The sequence below is a fragment of the Apteryx rowi genome, unplaced genomic scaffold, assembly GCF_003343035.1.
Source record: "Apteryx rowi isolate R43461 unplaced genomic scaffold, aptRow1 scaffold_606, whole genome shotgun sequence".
In the NCBI taxonomy this organism is placed as follows: domain Eukaryota; kingdom Metazoa; phylum Chordata; class Aves; order Apterygiformes; family Apterygidae; genus Apteryx; species Apteryx rowi.
This window is the reverse complement of record NW_020450879.1, coordinates 72,182-95,370: the sequence shown is the minus strand read 5'-3', so window position 1 is coordinate 95,370 and position 23,189 is coordinate 72,182. Positions and strand designations below refer to the sequence as shown.

Here is a 23,189-nt window from a genome sequence, read left to right as displayed (position 1 = left end):
TTACCTTGACTTTCTATGACTCTCTCAAGTCAGCTAATCTGTGCTTAGAATTCATTTTGTGCCACTATATTGGTAGTGGCAATTGCCTAAAGCATAAAGTAGCCATTCCACTTTGACAAGTGCCTTATCATTATTTCCAGATGTCAGCTTGGTCAATACTACCTTCTTTGATTCCAGACAAGTCTTTCCTAGGGCCTGTCTAAAAACAAGGTGAAGTTAAGTAACCGTTTTCAGACATGAGCGTTAGGGGATGTGGTGGTCGGGTGATCTCAGTGGAAGGCTGACAGTCATGGTTTGCACTTTGCATTCAGTGAAATATAACATTGCTGACTTGTAGGTAACAGGCATAAAGCCTCTTCCTTTCAAGGCGCTTTTACTGCTGAATGGGAGCCTCTGTTATTCATGGACGATACGGTGGAAACATCCTGTATTTGTATTTGGCTCTAGCATCATAATGTTGCCTTGTTTTTTTTTTTTTTTTGGGGGGGGGGGGTTGATGCATGTACTCAGAAAAAATGCTTAGTACTTTTAAACAGATGTTACTTTTCAGGTATTAATAATAAACTTCAAAATAGTAGCTGTTGCTGGAAGATCAGAACTTAATATTGAGCTATAGGATAGGTGTGTTAATGTTTGCTTTGATATATTCATAATGGTACTCAGTGCTTTTTATACAGAAGTCTAAAGTCATGAATTTTTGAAGTGCGATTAATTGCAGCTAAATCTTTATAATTCCTTCTAAGCTCTCAGACTTATTTGAAACTGGAATGAGGTCATAATAAGGAATTCAAACAAATGTCTACTGATATAATTGCATTATAAGCAATATGTAAGAATAAGTTTAGCAAATGGTGGAATTGCATTGCTTGCAGATAGAATTGCATACAAATAAATCTAAGATGTAACTTAAAATGGACAATACACAGCTCTAAGATTTTACTTAGAGTGCTGGCTTCTTTTAAAGCTTTTGCTGAAGGGAATATTGTGTGGTGATTGTATTAATTTTTCTGAGGCAGTTTTCTCTATTTGCAGTAAATTCAGTTTGCCTAGAACCTACATATATATGTGTGTGTCATATATAACATATAACCATATATTATATATGGCTATATAAGTATTACTATAACTACTATAAGAAATACTTATATAGCCATAACCCCCCTCATTAGCTGGTGGTTTCTGTCTTCCAGAATAAGGCAGGAATTTCCCCACATCATTATTTCTCATCTGCTTGAAAGAGCATCACCAGAACTTGAACAGGGGTTCAATGTCTCTTCTGTTCTTCTCCTTCTTGTTCCTGCTGGTGTGCAGGACTCATCCTTGTCACTTGTGCCTCTTTTCAGAACACRCTCGCAGTTCTAGTTACAAAGGCATTTTTATGACCTACACAGCTATTCACTAGAAATTTAACTACATGATGTCATTTTACCTAAAGGTCTTCCACTGTATTTATGTAATGTGTGAAAACAGTCATGACTAATACAGGAAATGTTCCACTTCTCTGCCTTCTGTGTGTTGCACCTTGTGTATTCCAGGTAAGCCCTGAAGTACAGGAGGATTTCTTAGATCTATGTTTATTTCTTGATAACACTGCAAACCTCTGTCGTCAGAAAAGCAAAATAATTGTTAGTGAGCGCACAGGCAGTTCTGAACACTAAGTGCAATATGGGCTGTTTTAGTATGGGAACAACATTTTATCAACTTTCAGTAATAGTTTAGCACAATTTTAGCAACAGATTCAAGTAATGTACTCTGCAGTTGTTAACATTAAGTTGAAAAGTACACTTTTTGTAACACTTGTGCTTCTTTTTAAAGCTGTGTACATGCAAAATGGATGAGTCACTAAATGGAAAAAAAAAACAAGTCACAGACCTTAAGATCATAATAGTGGCACATATTTTGTGTATTCTTTTTATGAACAAGTGTCATTTCTGGCTTATTCACACATCAGTACTATATCAACATTTTGCAGTTTTACATAGTAAATGTTTTTTAGGGTAGTGAATTAAAATTACGTTCAAACTAATCAAGAATCTTTTTCTTTTTTTTTAAAGGGGGCTACTATTAAAAGGGATGAACATACTGGTGCAATTGTGGTGGCCAGGATAATGCGTGGAGGAGCTGCAGATAGAAGTGGTAAGGTGTTGCTTCTTGGCACTAGCCATTCAAGTTACATAACCCAGAAAGAAATGAGATGAAATGGAAATATTCTGTATGCATGAAATACAACAGTATCACAAACAAAAAAATTTCAGGTTTGGAAAGTTTTCCAAAGTGATGTTTCAATACTGGTGAAAGTATTTCTTGCTGAATTGTTTCCCCAATCCACTTGCAACAGAGTATATTTGAGTTAGTAAATGCAGGCTTTTGTTGAGGTCTTTGTATAGCATGGTTTGTTTACAGTTGAAGACATCCACTAAGAAATGGGCTAAGCCAAATTATAACTTGCTGCATTATTTTATATGAGATTTTGGATGTTTCTTTAAGAAGATTTTCTTTATATTTTCTTATTCTTTGTGGGTGGAAATAAAACTGGCAAAAATTTGTCATTGTACATTTTAGATTAAGCTAGGAAGTGATTTTTTTTTTTAATGTCATTTCCTGACAAGCCTCAAAGGTCTTAATTCTTGAGAACAATTGGGTTCAGTTTCAATTTTATTCAAACCATTTTGCTCATTTATAATGCAGCCATTTAACACTACATTTTTAAGGGTGTAATCAAAAAAAGAGTTCTTCTGGTTTTACTTTATTATTGAGTGATTGTTTTCTCTATTTTAGTCAAAATTTTAAACAGACAAATAATGGCCTTTACAAAGTTTTGATCAAAGGAGCTGGGTAAATGAAGCAATATTAATGCATGGGGAATATTTATTGAAAGCACAACACACTGGGCTCAGAAAGTGAAGTACTTTGTGGCACTCCTTCTGCCTAGGGGGGCCCTCAAATTTAATGAAATTCAGTAGAAAGATTACCTATGGAAGTAACTTCTAAGAGCTATTGAATCAAGGTGTCTTTTTAGAGTGCTCTGTGGTATCTGACTAATATAAAAATAATAACCTGAATTACCTACATGGGTGGCTGTTATCACAAAGAACTTGTATTAACATCACCAATTGTTGTATTATTTTCTTTTTTTCTCTGAAGCACTACTGTTAAATTTAGTTTTACTTCTGTTGGGAGAATGACTTTTACTACCCATGTTTCCATTGGCTGTTTTTGCTGAAGTAATCGTAATCATTTAAGAATATTTGGAAGTTGTAGTGTATCCATTTGGGGTTTCAGCTGGTAACTCTCAAAATATCAGCACATCCCTGACTCCCATTGTTTGGGATACTTAAAATCTGCAAGAACTTAAGAAAGGGGTCCTGAATTATCCTCTAAAGGTGCCTGTCTCTTTTCATTGAAGGCAATTGAGAATAGCTGTGTGGAATAAATCTAGATATATATTGTTAAATTAGGAAGCGTTTGTGCCACCAAATTAGCACTCATAGTCTAAGTTGTCTTTGCAGTACTTGCAGCTGTGTAGCAATAAGAAAGTAGTGTGAGTGGAAAGAGAATTGGCACAGATGTTTTTCAAACATCTGCATACAAGACAGTCTGGAAAAGTCATACAGCAATGGTACTAGTTTTCAGGAGGAAGGGGGGGGGGGTGAGTAAACCAACTATCTCAAGGTTATTTGTGAGGACATTATCAATTGTTGTGTTTGACATATATTCCTGCCTTCAAGTTAGAGCTTAAAGTGGATGAATAAGGCAAAAAAAGCTGAATGTTGATGGCGTCTTTCGTATTACACAGAATTTCCATTTAACAACTCTTTTATTTCTGTAGGTCTTATTCACGTTGGTGATGAACTCAGGGAAGTCAATGGGATTCCTGTAGATGATAAAAAACCTGAAGAAATAATACACATTTTGGTAAGTACTGAACATTTTTAAATTAATTTAGGAGAGTCAAGAAAAAGTAATACAACTTACTATTTCTCGTATATTTCTTAGAAAAAGTATATTCTACAATATTGCCTTTTCTTTTAGTACCATCATTTATAAACCTATACTTCCTTTCTCTTAAAGAATGATTGACCACACATTACATATATGCAATTACAAATGACTTAGTAGTAGTTAATGATAATAATATGTCTATGAATATGTTGCAGGCATCACTGTATAACCTGCAGTTTAAGGCATGCACTGATATGTTGAATTCAAACCATTTTAGTCTTAGTTATTATTAATGCGTTAACTCCATGTGAAAATGAATTCCTAATATATATTTGATATAATCAAATAATAGGATATATTAATAGTATATTTTATATTGATTCACAGTTTATAGTGATATATGTGTTTATGTTTGCTCTCCTCTGAACTACACAATTCCTTAAGCCAACCTAGTGACTTACTTATGGAGCACTATTTCAAATTAAATAATTTCAGTTTTTTCAGAAATATTTAGTATTTTTGCAGCAAAGAAACTGATGATGATGGCAACAGTTCTTTATATTCATGGTTCAGTCATTTCTAAATACATAAATGTATGGTTGTCCTGCTGAAGTGAGTGACTGTCTTACAGTTTTGGTTCAATAGCCAAAAGGATTCATTTCAGGTGTTAGCCCAGTGATATTCATACTTGCTTTATGGTTTTGTGCTCCCTAAAGAAACATATTTTCCTGCAAAAATTAATATTTAAAAATCTCTAGAAACACAATAGCACTAGCAAAGGTGTGAACAATTTCCCCATTTACCTCCTTAAGGTACAATATAAACATCAAAAGCTAGTTAGAGCTTGTTTCAAAAGTAACAGAATTATTGATTCCAGTCCTACGGCTGGTGAAATAAGAACTTGGCTGCTGCTTGTCAAACAGTGAGCTTTCGGATCACAGACACGCAGGCAGCGGTATGTCTCACTTGGTAGTGGACAGGCCTGTTTCCATTTTGCTTAAATCGTTGGCTGTCTGTTGCACTCTGCTAGTTTTATGAAACTTGTCGGCAGTATGTAATAGTAGCAGAGTCTCCAGCTGATTAGCACTTCCTTCAATAGCACAATGTCACTGAGGCAGTGGGAATATATTGTGGTTAATAAGTAAAAAGCAGCCAGACACATTTTAAGTGGGATATAGGGAAAGATGAATGGATGAGGTGGTTGATGATGGCTAACTTGTTTTAAGATTTATAGTGGAGGACTTTTTTTCCACTTAGTACACGTAGTCTATTCAAAAATGTTTTTCTTTTCTAGTTTTTTTAACTTGCCAAAAGAATAAATCCCCCCAGTAGTTTTATAGGATAAATATGGCACAAGCCTATTTGAGTTTTTCTATCAGTTTTTTTGAAAAATGAAATGTTAGCTGGATTTTTCCAGGGATCTCCAAACTTTGCCAGGGATCCTGCAGTTGCTTCTGATATGCATACATTTTAACTATCGCATTTGCTCTTACCTTCAGTGTAGAACTGGAACCTCTGAAACATGCATGTCCCAGTTTTTACCATTTCTCCTCTACCTGCCAGTGATGCAAAAAAAGCAAGTGGGTACATGTACTCTTTGCAGTTCACAGTCCGTACCATGACACCATGAATCATGCTTGGGAGAGGATGAATTCATTATATTTTGAGTATTTTAAAATTAATTTGAATTTCCATTCCTCTTAAGATTTATTATATTGTTTAAAATGTAGAATTTAATTTTCAGTGCATTTCCTTTTAAAATATTCACCAGGCACAGTCTCAAGGAGCAATTACATTTAAAATTATACCTAGTGTGAAGGAAGAAGCCCCAGTGAAGGAAGGCAAGGTAGGTAACTACTTAAGAGTATTTCGGAAACTATTGCAGTAACTGTTATGCTGGGGATACATATTGTTTGCTTTAATGGCAGAACCAAGATTGTCATTTATACCTCAGGCCTCAGATTTTCTGATGTGACAATGTTTAGGGCACTGTACACTTGCATACTCACATGCTAGATTTACAAGTGGGCCTAGCATGGTTCTAACTCTGCAGCCATCAAGTTGAAATAGGTGATCTTCAGCCTTCTGTTAGGACCTGGCTTACTTCCAAATACTCCTTTTCTCCCATCGTACCCTGGGCAGAAGGCACTTTAGAGCACCTTAGTTCAAAAGTATCTTCTCTCCTGTTCCCCTTACTGGCACACTGTTTACTTGCAAAATCCAAAGTTCTGTTTACCTTTGGAAGCTGAATCTTTTAGCCTTTACTGCATACAAGTTCTGGTTGCAGGAGCAATGAATTAAAGATTGCTGTATTATCTTCTAGTGTTAGACTTCCATAAGGATGTTTTACAGCAGTAAATTTTTATTGCATTACATTATTTAGCTCAATTTGGTTTTGAATAGTAAAAGCAAAAAAGCAAGATACCTTTGGATTACATTTAATATTTGGATTCTAAAGCAAAAACACTGTTTGTTTCAGATGTTTATCAGAGCCCTATTTGACTATGATCCTAATGAGGATAAAGCAATTCCTTGTAAAGAAGCTGGACTTGCTTTCAGAAAAGGAGATATCCTTCAGATCATGAGCCAGGATGATGCAACCTGGTGGCAGGCCAAACACGAAGGTGATGCCAATCCCAGAGCAGGCTTAATCCCTTCAAAGCATTTCCAGGAGAGGTGAGCTATTGAAAAGCATGGTTTCATTATGTTTTGTAGTAAAAAAAGACATTTGTAGAGTCTTTTGATCAGCACAGTTGTCATATATATGTTCATAGATTACAAGGGTATGATAAACCTACATTTGCAGCAAGACAACTGAACTTGGAAACCCATTGCTGAAATACTTTGGATTTCCTTATTTGTCTGGCTAGAATTAATAATGACAAAAACTGATAGGATAACACTGATCCAGATTGAAAGAGAAACCATATGGAAAATAGCACATCAGTATCTGTATTCACACTGATGTACTATGCAGGAATAAGAGCTGCAGCAGGTTTTGGAGACCTTACAAAAATTTGAGGCTTAGTATTTAATTTTTTAGAATGTGAATAGATTGTTTTAGGTTAATTTCTTATAATATCTTTTGGATATTTTGCAATAGTCTCATGATGTTAAGTGTTTACTAATCCCAAACTTGCAGTAAAAACTGAGGAGTTTGTGTCTTTCCCCTACCACCTCCGATTTTATAGGAGATTTGCACTAAGAAGACCAGAAGTGCAGATTCAGCCACTGAAAATTTCCAACAGAAAATCATGTAAGTCTGTTAACCTGGAATAGAAATCATAGTCCTGATCTCTAACCTTATAAAATAGCAGTTTGTTTCAGCCTTGTGAATAGAAGATGCATTTCTCCAGGGCACAATAACTCCTTGATCATATTGTATCAGTAGGAAAAATAAATATAACAACTGAAATTAAAGTTTAGAACTTTAAGAACCAGCTAACAATTATTCCCAACCTTCTGACTTTGTTTTTGAAGCACTGAGCCCAATTAATGTTTTGATATATAATAATTCAGAGGTCGAGGAGTGTTCTTTTCCTGTTGAAATATTACAGAATTGGCTCTAAACTTTATATAATTTGGACTGCATCAATACAGTGAAATTTATATTGAGAGAGATAAAAGGTCTGATGTTCTCCCTTCCCTCCCCCATAAGGCTGATGATTTTTTTGTGTCCTATGAAGCAGTGTGAATTTTTTAAAAAGTCGGGACACTCGGTTCTTTTACAGGCTCTCTTGGTACTCTTTCTTATTGTTTTCTAAGCAAATTCATTTTTAATAGTCTCTGCTTTTAAATACAGTAGTTGCACAATATATGAAAAATAAGCTCTAAGCAAGCATATACATTAAAACAAATATTTTCTTTCCACTGGAATTTACATCAACATCTGTTTTAAGTATTATTGCATATTTTACTTGACCTGTTATTTCTTTCAGTTACACAGACTCATAACAAAGTGAGTACAATGTAAGAAACTATCATGCTTCAGTAGGATCGAAATCTTAAATACAAACATGTTTGAGAGTTCAACTAGAAATATTCAGAAACTGGTCTAAAATTTCCAAATATCTTTCCTTCTCTATCATTAAAACAAAAAGTATGGATACTATGGCAAACAGTGGATGCTGGCAGACTACATACAAAACTAAATGCTTTTAACTTTAAAACTTTTCACTGAGGTTTCTGTTGCAATTTTCCTTAACTCCTTGCCATGGCTTTTGTGTTCCAGAGTTTGACAATTACTGTTAGTTTTCTAATATTCTAGTATATTTTAGTATCTTTCATTCCATTTCACTATTTGTTTATAAGTTCTGATGATGTTGTTAACTCCAAAAGCCTCAATTAGCCTTGTAATTACGTTAACAGGAAACTGCATGGTTACACTATAGCATTTCTAATTTACTTAGATCACAAACAATGAGGAGGTCCTTCAGCTTGCAGTAAATATGTTGTTTCTCTAGGTTCGAGGTGAAGTTGCTCTGCCCCGGTTTTCAAAAAGTTTCTGATCCCAGCGTATAGCTATTTCTGTCCACTGTTCTTGTGTCTGGATAATGCCTGAATAAGAGCCTTCTAATAAGGTGGCATGGTGCTTTTGAAGAGGTAAATCAGCTGCTGCAGCAAAACTGCGTGATTTCTTATATAATAGACTGCATCTTTTTACTGACCTTTGAGTGAAAGGTTTTACAAGATGCCTCTCACCCTTCCAAGTAAGCAGCCTGTACTTGATTGGGAATTGCCAAATTTGTAATACAAAGAAGGCCCACAGTATGATGTGTACTATTTTTTCTCTCTGTTTTCTCCATTTATCTTGCCTTGACTTGCTCAAACAAGTGAGAAAAACTCTCTTCTACTTTCCTTTAAAACACCACAGGGCCTTGGGGTTGAGCAATATACCTGTTATTAATCTCTTTTAGACTTTCTTGAAACAAAGCAAGGTCCAGCTTAGTGTTGTCTAGAAGGCAGTGGTGCCTCGTGAAAGAGGAAGGACAGAAGAGTAATATAGATTTGCCATTTTCTCTCTTCCTCGTATCTTAGGACAATCTGCTGCTAAAGCTGGCAGATTTCCATGGAAAGAGGGAGAGTGCTGTTCTGAGTGGAGGTCTACTCCTTATTCAAAGGCTAAACATGTTTTTGGTGTTGAGAGGGATTTCAGGTCCTTCACAGATGAGACATTTTAAGGACAAGAATTCGCCTATAGAAAAATGTCATGACTAGAATGTTGCTCAAGTTGCTCTCAGGAAAACCTTGCACTTGCTTGTCTTCTCAAGAGGATTCCAGGTGATCTGGGAGAAGCTCTGCAACCTTGTGATCTTTCTAAAGCTAGGCAGCTTTTTTGTGTTATGAAGCATGGCACTGAAACTGAGATGTGGGGCTCTTGCCTGCATTTGTGCACAGCAGCCATCTTGCCAAATTGGGAGATGCTGGAAAATCTTGCATTGCGGAGCTGAACAAACAGCATATTGCCAGGCTCAGAAACATGTAAGGAAGGTGACATGGAGAAGAGAAAATGGGAAAGGACTGCTGGGTCTGATGTTTTTGTCATTATCTGTATTGCGGGGCATGACCCACTGATTATTGTCCTCTAAAGTTTTATTTAACAAATTCCCATATAAAGAAGTAGGACACTGGCAATGCTTGATTTCGTCTGATTGTTTTTTGGTCCTGTACTACAGGCCTTCAGCTTGCTGTAGGGTTCTTCAGTGTTTGGAGGGGTAGTTTTGTGGGGGAAACAATGTTCTGTAGATCTGAACAAGCTACTTCTGAATAAGCTATATATTGAAAGGTTCCTTGCTGTTGTAGTTGATCCCATCCAATCCTATGATCTGAATTTCCATAGCAGTTGGGATGGAGAGGGCAATTTGCCAGCTGATATTCCTTACAGCTGCCAAAAGATGAAAACCATTTGAACTTCAACAGAGATGCTAATAAAAGCCCCTTTCCTGAGAGGGCTGGGAGTTACACTAGGAAGCTTTCTTGAGACATGGTAAGTACCTCTGGATGTCAGTCTACTTTGTTGAGTCAACTCATTCCATAGATCCCACGTTTTGTAATGAGGAAGAAACCTAATTAGATTTCTTTGGTTTTGATAGGGAGAATTGAGGAGGAATATTCTATTTTTCTTGAATACCAAGAAAATGTGGATCAGCTCTGATTTCTTAGGTGGGTTTCCAGGGTAGTAGTGCTTTTTGTCTCTCTCCTCATGCCAGTGTCTGGAACTGGGAGGGACTTTGTTGTATTTAACTAGAAAAAGAGCTATTTGAAACATAGTCGATAACTGTATTCACAGCAACATTAACATCCATCAGGATTTGCTTAGATAATTAAGTATGTTTCAAAGCTTGTAAAGAAGATAGATCAAATGACTTTTCAACAGCCTTCTTTCTATTTTCAATTTTGAATTTTTTTATACTTATCAGCATAGCAATGCATGTCATGTGAAGTAATTAATATGTACACATATTTGTGTACCATAAATTCAGAAGCCCAGAAAAGAGGACTGCTTTGGTGATACTGACCATGCTTACACATCTTGAGGAGAGGGAGGAGAGCAAATTTTCCATGGAACTTTGCAGCAAGAATTGATTTGCGCTGAAAAGAACATAAACCTAGCCTAATTCTAAATTAATAAAAGGATCAGTTTATAATGGAAATGCCAATACTTAGTTTTAGTTTAATATGCTGCTGTCATAAGCCAAGTCAATTTTTTCGTTGTGTCTATATGTAGAGTGAATATAAGTAAAAGTAAATACTCTGTAGAAGAGAGTAATATCCAGACACACACCTCTCCCAGAATGTAGCCGTTGTCTTGAAAGAGGTAACAGACTCATTCTCACATTGCACCAGTCGAAGTGAAAAACCTTTAACGTGTAATGTCAGAAGAGGAAGCAAAACAATAAACATTCTATATTGAAAGGTAAGTGAAATCACACTTTTTTATTTGAAAAGAGAGAGGGCACATAACTTGATAGTATTGGGGAGTAAGGTGGCAGGAAATTGATAACATAGCTGGAGGCTACATGGAACAAAGATGATTTTAAATCAAGAGGAAGTCCAGGAAAAAGGAGGAATAAAGAAATGAGAAGAAAAGCAGGAAAGTGAATTTTAGTATTGAGGATAAAGAAAGAGAGAAATTACTACAACAAGGAGAGTGGAAGAACTGATGAACAAAAGCTGCCTTTAAATCCAGTTAGGAAGAACCCCAGAGCGAATGGTCTTTGAAATGATTAAATTAGTGCTATTAACAGTATTATGTAAGAGTATTGCGGTAGTCACTGTTTGCACTATAGTTCATTTTTTATGGATTCTATTCATATAAAAACTTGTTGTTAAAGTTTTTAAAATAGCGAACGCAAAGCTTATATGGACATTGACCTGTTTCAGTTTCTCATTATTGATGGAAAACCATCTCAATAAGTTTAACAGCATTAAGATTTAATAAGATTTAAATGCATGAGACAAGTGACAGTTTAGATGTGCTGACCTGCTGATAAGACTGATAATGTTATTTCTGAGGCTCTGAGTTAGTGCAGAAAGGATGGAGGGATAACAAAACCCTCAAGCATTTTCAGCACTTTTCTCACTGCTTAATACCAACGACTTTACAGCCAAAAGCAGTGTTGCTTGTTCATTTAATACTATGGGAAAATTACACTGGGAAAAAATGATGAGAAAAAACAATGTAGAAAAGAAAATAGAAAAATGGAATGAAAGTAAAGGAATAGAGATGCACGAGACTGTGTTAACAAGATTAACCCTCCACATACTGAGACAGTGAAGCCTGCGCTATACCTGACAGTGAGGATTAATGGAGCTTGTGGGACGTGGTGGGACATACAGTACGGAGGTGTCCAACTGCATGAAATCAGCTTAGGTTTGTCTGAGATTATTAGCAGTGACAGAAAGCCAGCTCTGCAGAAACCTGCTTATCTGATATTCCTGAATAATAATGAGCAGCACTGCTGGCTTAGGAGGTCATCTTAGCATGGGCACAGCTCTGTACCTAGAGCTGGCTCTGTGAGTTCTCCTGTCACTGCACCCTGACTAATTAGGAGTGCCGTGAGCCTCAATACAGCGAAGAATTCATTTGTTTAATAGTTCCAAGTCTGTGAACTTGAATACAAAGAGTAGTCATGCAGTAACTGTAAGAGTCACTGCCAACAAACACAGTGGTTCTTGCATTCATAGCTTACTTTCATTTGTAGATAAAGCAACAATAACCTATTGTTTTGAAAAGAAAATGTAAGTTTATTTAAATAACAAACAAATAATTTAGTTACTGTTCTGCAGTTATTATGAACTATAAATGTATCAGCCAAGATATATCCCTTCAGCATAATTTTGCCTTCATAGCAATTATTGTGTTTACTCTCATGTTACATATCTGTTGTCTCTGGTATGAAAACTACATTATATTTTACACTAGCTGTAGCCTGTAACTTCTGTTAACTTACACAGTGCATATGTGTATATGTGTATCCATACTCTGTGTGTACATTTATATATAAATACATATAGGTATGTAGCATATAAGACAGAGCTGTTCAGATATGTCTTTTCCTTGCGAATAGATTTGTTCAGTATATTTAATGCTGAATGTAAATACTTATTGTGGCAAAGTCATCATTATATAATTTTTCTAGGGCTTAAAACCTATTTTACTTTCAATTTTGATTTACTGTATGTGATTGGCATTGTATGAGCAAGAAGAAATATTTAACTGCAGCCAAATGGTGTTCATTCAAACAAGATGTAACCCAGTTTATCCAAAGATGAATGTCTTGTGAATTGAAGATCATATTCTGCCAACAGAAGAATTTAAACAGAGTAAGAGAATGAATGTTTTGTACTAGTTGTATTTGAAGATGAAACATTTGCATAAATTTATAGTAGGACTCTTTTGCTTGTTGTAATTGCTGCACACATTTAACTATGCCTTCCTTCTCAGTGTTTATCTGTGTTCATATTTGATTCCTGATTGCCCACCTCCAAGGAGTTAAGAGTAAAAGCAAAAAATAAACCAGAGCTTCAGAGTTAAATTAACAAGTTAGTATCTTTGCTTAGAAGTTTTCTGTGCTTTAAAAATACTAACTTCCTACTACCACAGAGAAATTAAGGAAACCTGAAGCTGGATGACATTTGATTCACATGAGACAGAAGTGGAAATGGATCCTGTAAATTCTTGGTCTGTCCTTCACCACAGGACCATCCTTCTACATTTTCCAAATTATCTTAGTAGAGATACTGATATCTGATGATATTATGAAAAGATTAATTTAGATCACCTTAAAATTTCTAAAACATGAACATATATGTATCCTTTGATCTACAAAAACCTGTAGGATAAAAACTGCAAAGCAGTATGAACGTTGATTGCTATGTGGCATTGTTCATCACTAACAAAATCAAGAGTGTTTCATTTGTTTAATATATTCATTGTAATGCAGATCCTTGTACATACCAATTTCTTGCTTACTAGAATGAAATAGAATTTAAGGGATAATGTAACATGCTTATGTTCAGAAGCTGGAACGGAACTGCTGGATCTAATTTTAGGCTGCGAAACATTAAACAAAGGTTCTTTAATGGAAACACTGTTGAAAGAAAGTCAGCAAGAGTTAAAAGTTTTAATCTGGTGCAGGGTTGTTTTAAAGAGCTCAGGCAGTTCCTGGAGTGGCTCTGATTTTGAGCTTCATGAGTAATACAATTTAGGTGAGGCCCACAAAATCAAATCTAAATATATTTCAGTTAAAATACATAAAAAATGCAGTGTATGTAATAGTGTTTTGCATTGTTTTAGTATAGCATACTGGCTACATTGATGTCTTTCTAAAATGAATAAAAACACATACCTCCTAAGTTTCCATTGCACTTGTGTTTCCTATTTCTTTTTTTCCCATTTATATCTTGATACAACTTCACTGTTTTTTCATGAACCTGTCCCATGACTGTTTCTTTCTTTGTAATTTCCTCTCCCTTCTTATCACACTACATTTAATTGATAGTATTTCTCTTTTTTCCAATATTTTATTTGTTCCATGTTGCCTGTGCTTTTTTACAGTTTGTCACTACTTTTATTATCCTCCTTTCCAGCTGATTTCCTCTTCTCCATTCTCTGTCCTCGTTTAGTCTCTTAGTTGTTCCTTCCTCCTAAGCATCTCTGTTTTCTTTCTCTCCCCTACTTCAATTTGGTAAAACTTTACTGTCCTGAGAAGATATACCCCAATTTTCCATGTCTCTAAAATTTGGAACATTAGGCATATGTCTGCAAGTACCTGCTGCATGCATACAACTGCGACAACCACACAGGGCTGTATTAGTTAGTGATAAGTCCTAAAATGAAATTTCCTGACAAAAAACCTCTGGCTTTAACAGGGACAGACAATTGCCCTGGTAGAATTCCTGGTGAAAATTCAAACTGGAAGTCACATGTTGATGACTGTTTCATAGCTGCATTAGCCTATGAGGCACTATTTCCCACATCTTTTCATTATAGCCTGTTATGTTCAAACTTAGCAGTAGCCCAAGAAAGCCAAGAGCAGTATTAAAAGGGAAGATCCCTCACAAAATGCAAAAAGCTCAAAACTCTTTCACTTTATCTTAGCGTGAAACCTCAGTTTGTACACATTTTGATGTCTGCTCTCTGGCATCTGCTGGCTCATCTGGAAATCCAAACATCTTTAATTTATAGCATGGAAGGTAAAGACCGTCCCCTTTCCTAGGAGGGGCAGGCCGAATGCCTGGGTTCCTTTCAGCTATTCTCAGCCCAGTGACTGTAGCTCCACCATCTGCCACCTCCCAGTGCCTGAACTGCTCAAAAACATGTCAGTGTATACCTGCGTGTACATACAGACCTCTTTTTCTCCTGGTGCAGTCTTTCACGTTCATAGTCAGGAGTTGTTCATTTTTAATGACAAAATACCAAATAGAACACTTAAAAATGCACAATCACTAGTTCAACCAAATAATTTCACTGAATTCAGGAAATTATTTAACTGTATTGCTAGGAGCTGTTTCTGAGCATTCGTGACTTTTTTTTCCGGAGACACATTTGCGGCCTATTGAAAGTCAACTAGAAATGTAGAAAAAGCTCATGGAACTTGTCATACATATCAGGAAGTATAAAAGGTCTCTCCGCACAGAGAGGGAGAAAGAAATAGTACCCTCAGGAAGCTGACCTGCCATTCCACGTCCAGCTTCAGGGCATTTGTCACTTCAAGAATTCAAGAAGTCAGGAGAGGAAAAAGGATCCAGTGTCCATTTCTCTCATCTCACAAAATTGTCTGCACTCTTTTAAGGAATTGGATGTGGTCAACCAAACAATGCTCACTTTAAAGGACTTTCCAGCCTCCTAAAATCATGCAGTCACTGCAAGTGTAGGAATAACTTCAAATATATTTTAGAGCAATCTTCCAAATTAATCTTTTTGAAAAATGTCCTCAAGAAAAGGAGTATCAAGAAGTGGTTCTGCAAAACAAAATTCTTCCCCAGCAGAAAAGACTTTTGTATCCATTTCACAGGATGAAATGGGAAAAGCTCTTCTCGTTACCCAAAGAGTTAAGAGAGTTTTGATCCAGCCTTCGTTTGATACATCAGTTACCACTGAAAGAGATTAACATATCTCTTGAATAAATTTGTCACATTCTGTGGGAAGATACACTTTGCAGAAACTCTTTGAAATATATATATATATTTCATATATTTATGTCCAGATTCCAAAGGAAATTTGAATGAGATGTAGATTGTGAAATCTCTGTATGTATCCAGACATTAGTATAGCATATCTTTTGAACGCAAATTCATAACAATTATGTTGCTTTTCTATACTAGGCCAAAGATGAGTGTAAAAATGTTTATTTTCTCCTATCAAGGAGGCAAAAGCTTACTGACTTACTATGGGTAAGCCAAATGTCTTAACTAGACCCATTATATTAGGATAGTGTCAGAGAAAAAAAGATGGTTTATTTAACTTCTTTCAGCATTCTTCAGTTAAGGCTATAGACATTCAAAAAATCACAGCCTGCAAAAGCCTAGCCCTGAAGGCTGTAGCAGCTACTTCTGTAAGTGTAGAAAGATACTGAGACCACATTCATGGCAGTAATTGTTAAAAATCCTAGGTTACGCCTGATATAAGGGAATTAGCAAACTTTGCATTTAATTTCAAAGAGATAATTCATAACAACTGGTTACAGTCATTGCTACCAAATTAATAGTGGAAGACTCTCAGATAGGAAATTGAAAGTATCCATAACATTTCAATGTCTTTTTATGTCCTTTTCTACCTTTGAGTGTAGTTAAACATTTAAGTTAAGTTCAGTGCAGGTATGTTGGTATATGCCTCAATATAACGGGTGCTATCTGGAGGATTTTAGAGTAGCTTCCATAGCTACGTGTTTTTCCTATTTATGAAGTATTAAACAATAATACTTTGCTTTTTTGGCTGTTCTAAGATGAGGAAGCGGTTGAGTGTGGTAGGTGTATTTTTTCTTCTTAGATTTAACTTTTCTTTCTTCAGCTATGTTTGCAGCCCATTTAATGATTTCCTTTCCTATTTTTCCTTTGTGCTTCTCAGAGGAAATTGAAGGTACATGTACAAAAGTTTCCCTGCATAGCCCAATAATTTTATTTTGAGAACATGTGTTTAGAATTAAATTGAATATAGTCCAACATTTATAAGAGATGTTATACATATAATGCTTCCATATTGCCACCAAATACATTGGTTCATTCTTTTAAAGTAGATAAAAATATTGCAATATTCCTACTTACTTCATGTAAAGATCAGTCATTTGGACTGTTGTTATAAGCTGTTTTCTCTCTCTCTTGAACTGTTGGAGGAAAGATATGTGTAGAAGAGGAGTATCAGAACATTAGGAGAACTTGGGTGGGCTGGGTTGGGAAAAGATGATTCTGACTCAGTTAGATGGCCTTGAGAGGTCTTGCGTTTCTAATTATTACTGACGAAGTATTTCTCTGAGACAGTAGAAAGTTCATCCATGTAGTATCATCTTTACTGTTTTCCCTCTAAGTCTAGCCGATTACTGTTATGCTTGCAGCATATGTTAAAGCAATAGCAGCTGATCTCTTGTATTTTTTTTTAACTTAAGAGGCCTTTGTTTATAAAGGCATTAGAAATTGTAGCTCGTATTTTTGATCAAAAGGCCTCTGGCATGTAAAAATATACCTTATAGCTATTTTATATCAAATGAAAGGATGTGTTTTTGATCAAAAACCTTTCTGTCTAATCCAGTGAGCCAAGATTTAAAGCAAAGTCTGATAATGTGTAATTTACAAAAAAAGCTTGATTTACATCAAATACATTTTGCTTTCTTTTAAGTGGTATCATATTTTCTATTAACCGATAAAGGATGAATAATACAGTGTTAGAATTCTTTTCAGGATATTTGTTTGCTGTAATCAAAAAGTATTGTTTGAAAAGGTAAAAAAGATCAGTGTGCATGCTGCAAAAATCCAGAATATCTTCAGCTAAAATATAAAACAATAGATGTTGTTTTATGTTTTTAAGAACATGGTTTATTGAAGGCTTTTTAATGCTATGCCTTGTACAGTTGTCATTTTTAAAGTAATTTCTTCTGTATTTGTTGCGGGGCTTCTAACTATTCTGCTTTATTTCTTGGCTCTTATTCTGTGTGCTTTTACCCTTCGTCCAGAAGATGCTGAATGTGCTGATCACAACAGTGGATCCCATCTAGGTGAGCAGTTGGTTACAAAAAATGATTTCTTCCTTTCTTTCAGCTTCTGTTTCCTGGAACTACTGTGTCACTTTGCTTTTGGGGGTAATTTGCATACAAATGTCCTTCCTGTGCATGTTAAAAGCATGAATACTAAAATTTAAAAAATGGCTCATTGGATTTGACATAAAGGATTTACATAGTGCAGTATGCCTTTATCTGGCTAATCACAAGCTACTAAAATACTGTTTTGATTTTTAAGTCAAAATTAAAAAATCCTTGTAAGTGGGAAAATTAGTGACTTTTAGTATATTAAGTAAGCAATGTGTTTAATCAAACAAAAAGGTTACTATATCATGAAATCTTTGACTGAGACTTTAAAGGGACACTTTCAAGGTTTTATCCGTGTTTTGCTTACCTCTTCTTTCTATGTTTCTAGCTAATAATTTTGGTCAGTATTTGGTGAGAATAACAAGCAAATTTGTATGCATTGGTTCTTTTCCACATTACAAAAGTAAGTTATAATAACCCAATAGCTTAAATTTAACTTTAAAGCTAGTCTGAGCTTAATGTATCAATGGGGGAAGGGGGAATAGAGGAAGGGAAAGAGTCCTTTGGCTTCAGTTTAAGGATTCCAAATTTTAAACAAACGTAACATTTAAAAAAGGTGATTGTTCCATGATATGTTTCAACTTTGAATTTGTGCCATTTTAAAAGCTATTTAAAAATGTTTTAGTTGAAACTGGCCAGAATTCCTGCCAGCGGAAGATGGGCTAGAGTGGACCTTGCAACAACCAGCCCTTTTCCCAAGGCCTTCGTCCTCCTGCTATGGGAGGAATGGGAAGAAACATGTCAAAGTGCTTTACCACATCCAAACCACTGGGCTCACTGAAACAACTTACACCATTGCTGTAAATTAGAGATGTTTTTCATATTGTAGTATCCTTTTTTTTTTAATGTGGTATATAAACTGCATTAGGAACACATAAACTACGTAACTGAAAGAACTTTGGCCTCTTTCCAAAACCTTAGTGTGGTATAATTTGGCCAGTTATTTTCAGAACTAATGTTCACCTGTGTTCTTCCAGTGATTGTGCTGAAAATAAACTTTTTGCATTTGTTAGTCAATCAAATAATTGTATTAATATTGAAGTCCAGTTGTATTGAGAAATTGAAGTATACTTGGAAAATGATATTTTGAATGCTATTCCAGATGAACTGTGTCTGCCTTATAACATCTTTTTGAAATGAAAAAATGATTTTGCCCACTTTTTGTTTCTGGTTGCATACATAGCATGAATTCTGAATATTAAACTGTCAGGGTCTTGAATCAGATCCTAGTGGGCAGGTGCTTTATAGGAGAATGAAAGTAGCAAGATAGAATCCACCTTTTCTTAGTGCTGATGTCTTCCCAATGAAACATTGTTGTCCACTGTTATCAATAAGGCTTAGTCATCTAGGAAGGAGATGTCTTGGGGAAGAAGCTAATGTTGTCCCAGATGCAGAGAAAAAAAATCAAGGTGGGGTTTAGTTTACCTGGGCAAGAACTTTACAAAAATTATCTGAGAACTACAAGCATTGCCTATAGAGTGCAGGCAATGGTTTCTGTCTTGAGAGCTTCCTCCTGGTGGAGTGCTGCCACCAGTCTTCCACAGATGGACCTCACCTTGTCGTGCTCCCTAGAGGCAAAGCCTAAGTCAAGGGGAGGTCTGTGCTGTTGGCGGTGAGGTGGCAGGAGAGGAGGAGGAGGAGAGTTGGAAGACAAAACAGGGAGAGAAGAGACTTGTCTAAGGTTAAGACCAGTTTTGACATAAAGGGAAAGTATGTTCATTGATTGTGAGTAATTAAATAGTTACTTTAGAATTTAGAGGTTCACCAAGAATAATTCATTAAAAGATTATCCTTTTGTAAGATCAAGCAGGTAGGTTTATGAAAGCTGATGTTACCATTCTTTTGCATGTAGTAACAGGGCTCTGTGAGTTGTAATTCAAAATGTCTCAWGCACTCCTGTATCTCCTTGTTTCACAAAATCTTAGGAGCCCAGTCCTATTCACCCACACTTAGGGTTGCTTCTATGCTAAATTCTCTTTCAGTTGTATTTTCTCAGGGAATACAGTCTCACTGTGGAATGACTTTATGTGCTGGGTATTTGCCACTGGCTAAATCGCAATACTTTGAGCAAAACCTGTTGACATGCTGCAGGGAGGACAGAACATTCTTATCTATGTCTTGTGCAGAATTTAGACATCTGATAGTACACTAGTCTACAAGCTAATGGGGTCTTAGGTAAAGACATTTTAGAAAACCTCAGCTGGATACATGGGAGCTCATAACATACCTACTTCCTGCAGTCCGCCTTCTTGCTTAGGAGGCACCTCTTTGTTTCTTTATTTTCCACTGGCCTGAGCATATATTCTTTCAGTCCCAAGGGTACTGGAGGGCTTCAAAGGATTTTTTTTCTGCTCCTTGCTTCTTCTTTTGAAGATGTCAGGGTCTTGTTTTTGTATAGAATAATCACTCTGCTGATTATGTTTACTTACTGTTCTTTTTCTTTCTTTCTTTCTGGCTTTTTGCATTTTGTCTGTATTTTTTGAGTTCTTTCCTCAAGATTTTTCTCCTCCCATTCCTCCTCTCCTGCCAGTTAATTTCTCCTTGTTTCCCATCCTGTCTCGTTTCTCTCCAATCCTGCCTGACTTTCAGCAGCTTAGGAACTAGACTGGACGCCCTTCATACCTTCTCACAAATCAGCATTGTTTTCTGGCTAAAAGTTTGTGTGTTTGTTCTTAACTTAAAGGCAAGCTGTGACATACCTGGATGCTGGATGAGAGATGACAAACCCAGTGACTGCATCCATTGAATAGAGTTACTTTTTTTATCAGCTTTCAGTGAGGGAGTTTAGCAGTCTCTTGAACATTGTACAATCATAGTTTTCATCAGATAAATCAGATTAACTATAACCTGAAAGATTCATCATCTTACATGAAGAAGAAAACATGCAAAATAAGAATAATACGCACAGAATAAAAATATAGGATAACATTTTAATCCTCAGGTTTGTTTCTTCAGGTTGTATTGGCACACTGAGCAGTTTAAAACCAGCAGCTGATACTGCTTAAGCATGCTGCATCATAAAGACCAAAGATGATTAGATCTGTTAACATATAATATGAAGAGCTGAATAAATGAAAGCATTCATAATGAGCATTCTGAAATTTCAAAAATTACTTTAATGCTCTGGATCGACCAGATTTTTATATGGATACGATATAACAATTTTTCTGCTGTGTTATGTTTTTGATCTGTTCTAGTTCATCAGTTATTTTATCTGCATACTATAAGAATAAAACTTATTCCCATCAGTTTCCCCTTGCAGTATGTTTCAAACAGTTTATAATTAAGATTGAAAAGAGAGAGAGATGCAACTTTATATACTCTGAGGACAAAAATTTTTGCCCCAAATTGAGGGATGAAATGGAATTGCTTGCTCTTTTTTGTGGAATGGGGAAAGTTAGAAATTCTGAGCTTCTTTAAGTTACTTTTGGCTATCTTCAACTGTAAAAGTTTTACAACAAACAAAGTTTGTAAAGAAAAAACACAAGATTCGCTGGCAAGGAAGCCAATGGTTATTTTGGTAGAGAGAAAACAAATATGTCTGATTTTGAAAACAGCTTATTCTGAATGTCCATCAATGTTTTTCAATACTGTTTTGAGTGAATCCTTAGTGTCACATTTTTTCTGAGTGTGTATGTCCTTGCAAGATCGTAGACATTTATGGCACTCCCTGCTTACTGAGGAAACAAGAATTTCTAGACAAGACTCTCCTTATTATAACGTAAGGTCTAGGTTAAACATACTAAACTGAAAATGAAACCTAAAACATGGTCACTGGAGGGACTTAGGTCACACCAACAGGTTCGGTATGCTGTAGCAACACCCGAATAACTGTCTGTGCACATGTTGTAACCTGTTACAAGAACAAGGTAGTCTGAGTTAGCTTAACCCTTGATGAAGGAGTTGACTTGTTTCACCTTGCATTTACAGCAGGTTATAGTCACAAACATGGACAGTTAGTATTAGGTAAGCTGAAGTAGTTTTGGGTTTCTGAATTCCAGAAACAGTCTTCAAAGTAGAGATGTGTGAACATATCAAGTGAACTACAGGAATTCTATTCTTAATTTTCGAGTTTTCACTAGATTTTTATGGCTCATTGTTGCTTTAGGGCTCTTTATTTCAGTTTGTGAATCAGGATATTCTGTGAATCATCTGACTTTCTCTGAAAGGGTATGTACTTTAGACATACCTGAGATGATCATGAAGAGCAACAGAAGAGGTAGTTTTCAAAACTCAGAATGTCTGTACCATTTGGGGTCAGATCTTTTATGCCCAAGGTTATGCTATTATTATTTTTAACCCTCCCCCTAAAGTGACTCAGACGTGTTTCATGATTTGTCACCAAATTCTAATATTTAATTTATGGTATAATAGTGTATGTTTCTGCAGTAATTTCCTGAGGAATTGCTGTGGAGAACATTAGGAGTTTATCTTTGCCAAACTTAAATTCTAGTTACATTACTTGAACCTTTATGAACATACAGTAAATATAGATGAATATCATCTGTTTACTGTTCTCAATTTTGTCTTAAAAATCCAGACATAATCTGAACTTTTATTAACACTGTCTAAATGTGCAAGCTGGGAACCAGTCCAGAAGCAAGCAGCGTAAGAAGTCTGCTCTGTGTTTGTGCAGTTCCTGCGTAATGATAGGCATACTCAGTATGTGAGCCCTCCCATGCAGGGAGGGCAGGAAAAAAAAATCCCAGTATTTTGGGGAAAAAATATCCAGAAATATCTAGTACAAATGTTGTATTTTTTCAAACCTCAGTAATGGCCATGGTACCAAACTTATTTTTGTCAGTAGTATGGATACAAAAAAGTATTCGTAAATGCACTTACAAATAAACTGCCTTTGTTCACTGCATATAGAAGCTATGTAAGATTACCCCAAATCAGTGAAGAATACATTTAAATTAAATGTGTACTTAAGTAATAGTATTAGTGAATGAAAATGAACAAAAGCACATGTAAGTACTTTGTAGCATTCTAGAGCCTTACTGTATTCCTGGTAAGTTTAAGAAGCATAGGTGAATTTAAAATGTAATATTCCCTATTAGCATAGTTCCCTGAATTTGAGAAATGAGCTTTCTACTTTCACAAACATATTTGGATTTAAAATCACACAACATAGTTGCAAGGTCTTGTTCATTTATTCTTTAGAATTATATTACTAAATCTAAATAAATACAAGCTTTTACATTGACACCTTTTAAAAATATCTTAGGGGAGACAGGATATGTTCATGCATTGCCAGTTTTCAGTTTGGATTTGTGTGTGGGGCCCATGTGGGTTTCTCTGTATAAATGTAAGGAAGTTGTTCAGAGATGACCAAATGTATATTGCTAGTGATTAAAAGAATAATCAGACTTTTCACCTAAGGTTTTTTCATTTTTCTAAGAATTAGAGATATAAGTTGTTTCTCTTGTATTGCTGTTGGGTCTT

At 35.7% G+C, this 23,189-nt stretch overlaps 1 protein-coding gene across 7 annotated transcripts in view; it reads left to right on the top strand.

Moving 5' to 3' along the window:
- The window catches only part of MPP7 (membrane palmitoylated protein 7), a 165,049-nt gene that overhangs the window by 121,273 nt on the left and 20,587 nt on the right, over nt 1-23,189 (top strand). For all 7 annotated transcript variants that reach the window (XM_026083530.1, XM_026083528.1, XM_026083527.1 and 4 more), the window contains 5 exons: nt 2,055-2,136; nt 3,830-3,915; nt 5,714-5,788; nt 6,422-6,618; nt 7,134-7,198. In XM_026083530.1, coding sequence (XP_025939315.1) covers nt 2,055-2,136; nt 3,830-3,915; nt 5,714-5,788; nt 6,422-6,618; nt 7,134-7,198 — 505 coding nt within the window. The remainder of the gene's footprint in view (nt 1-2,054; nt 2,137-3,829; nt 3,916-5,713; nt 5,789-6,421; nt 6,619-7,133; nt 7,199-23,189) is intronic.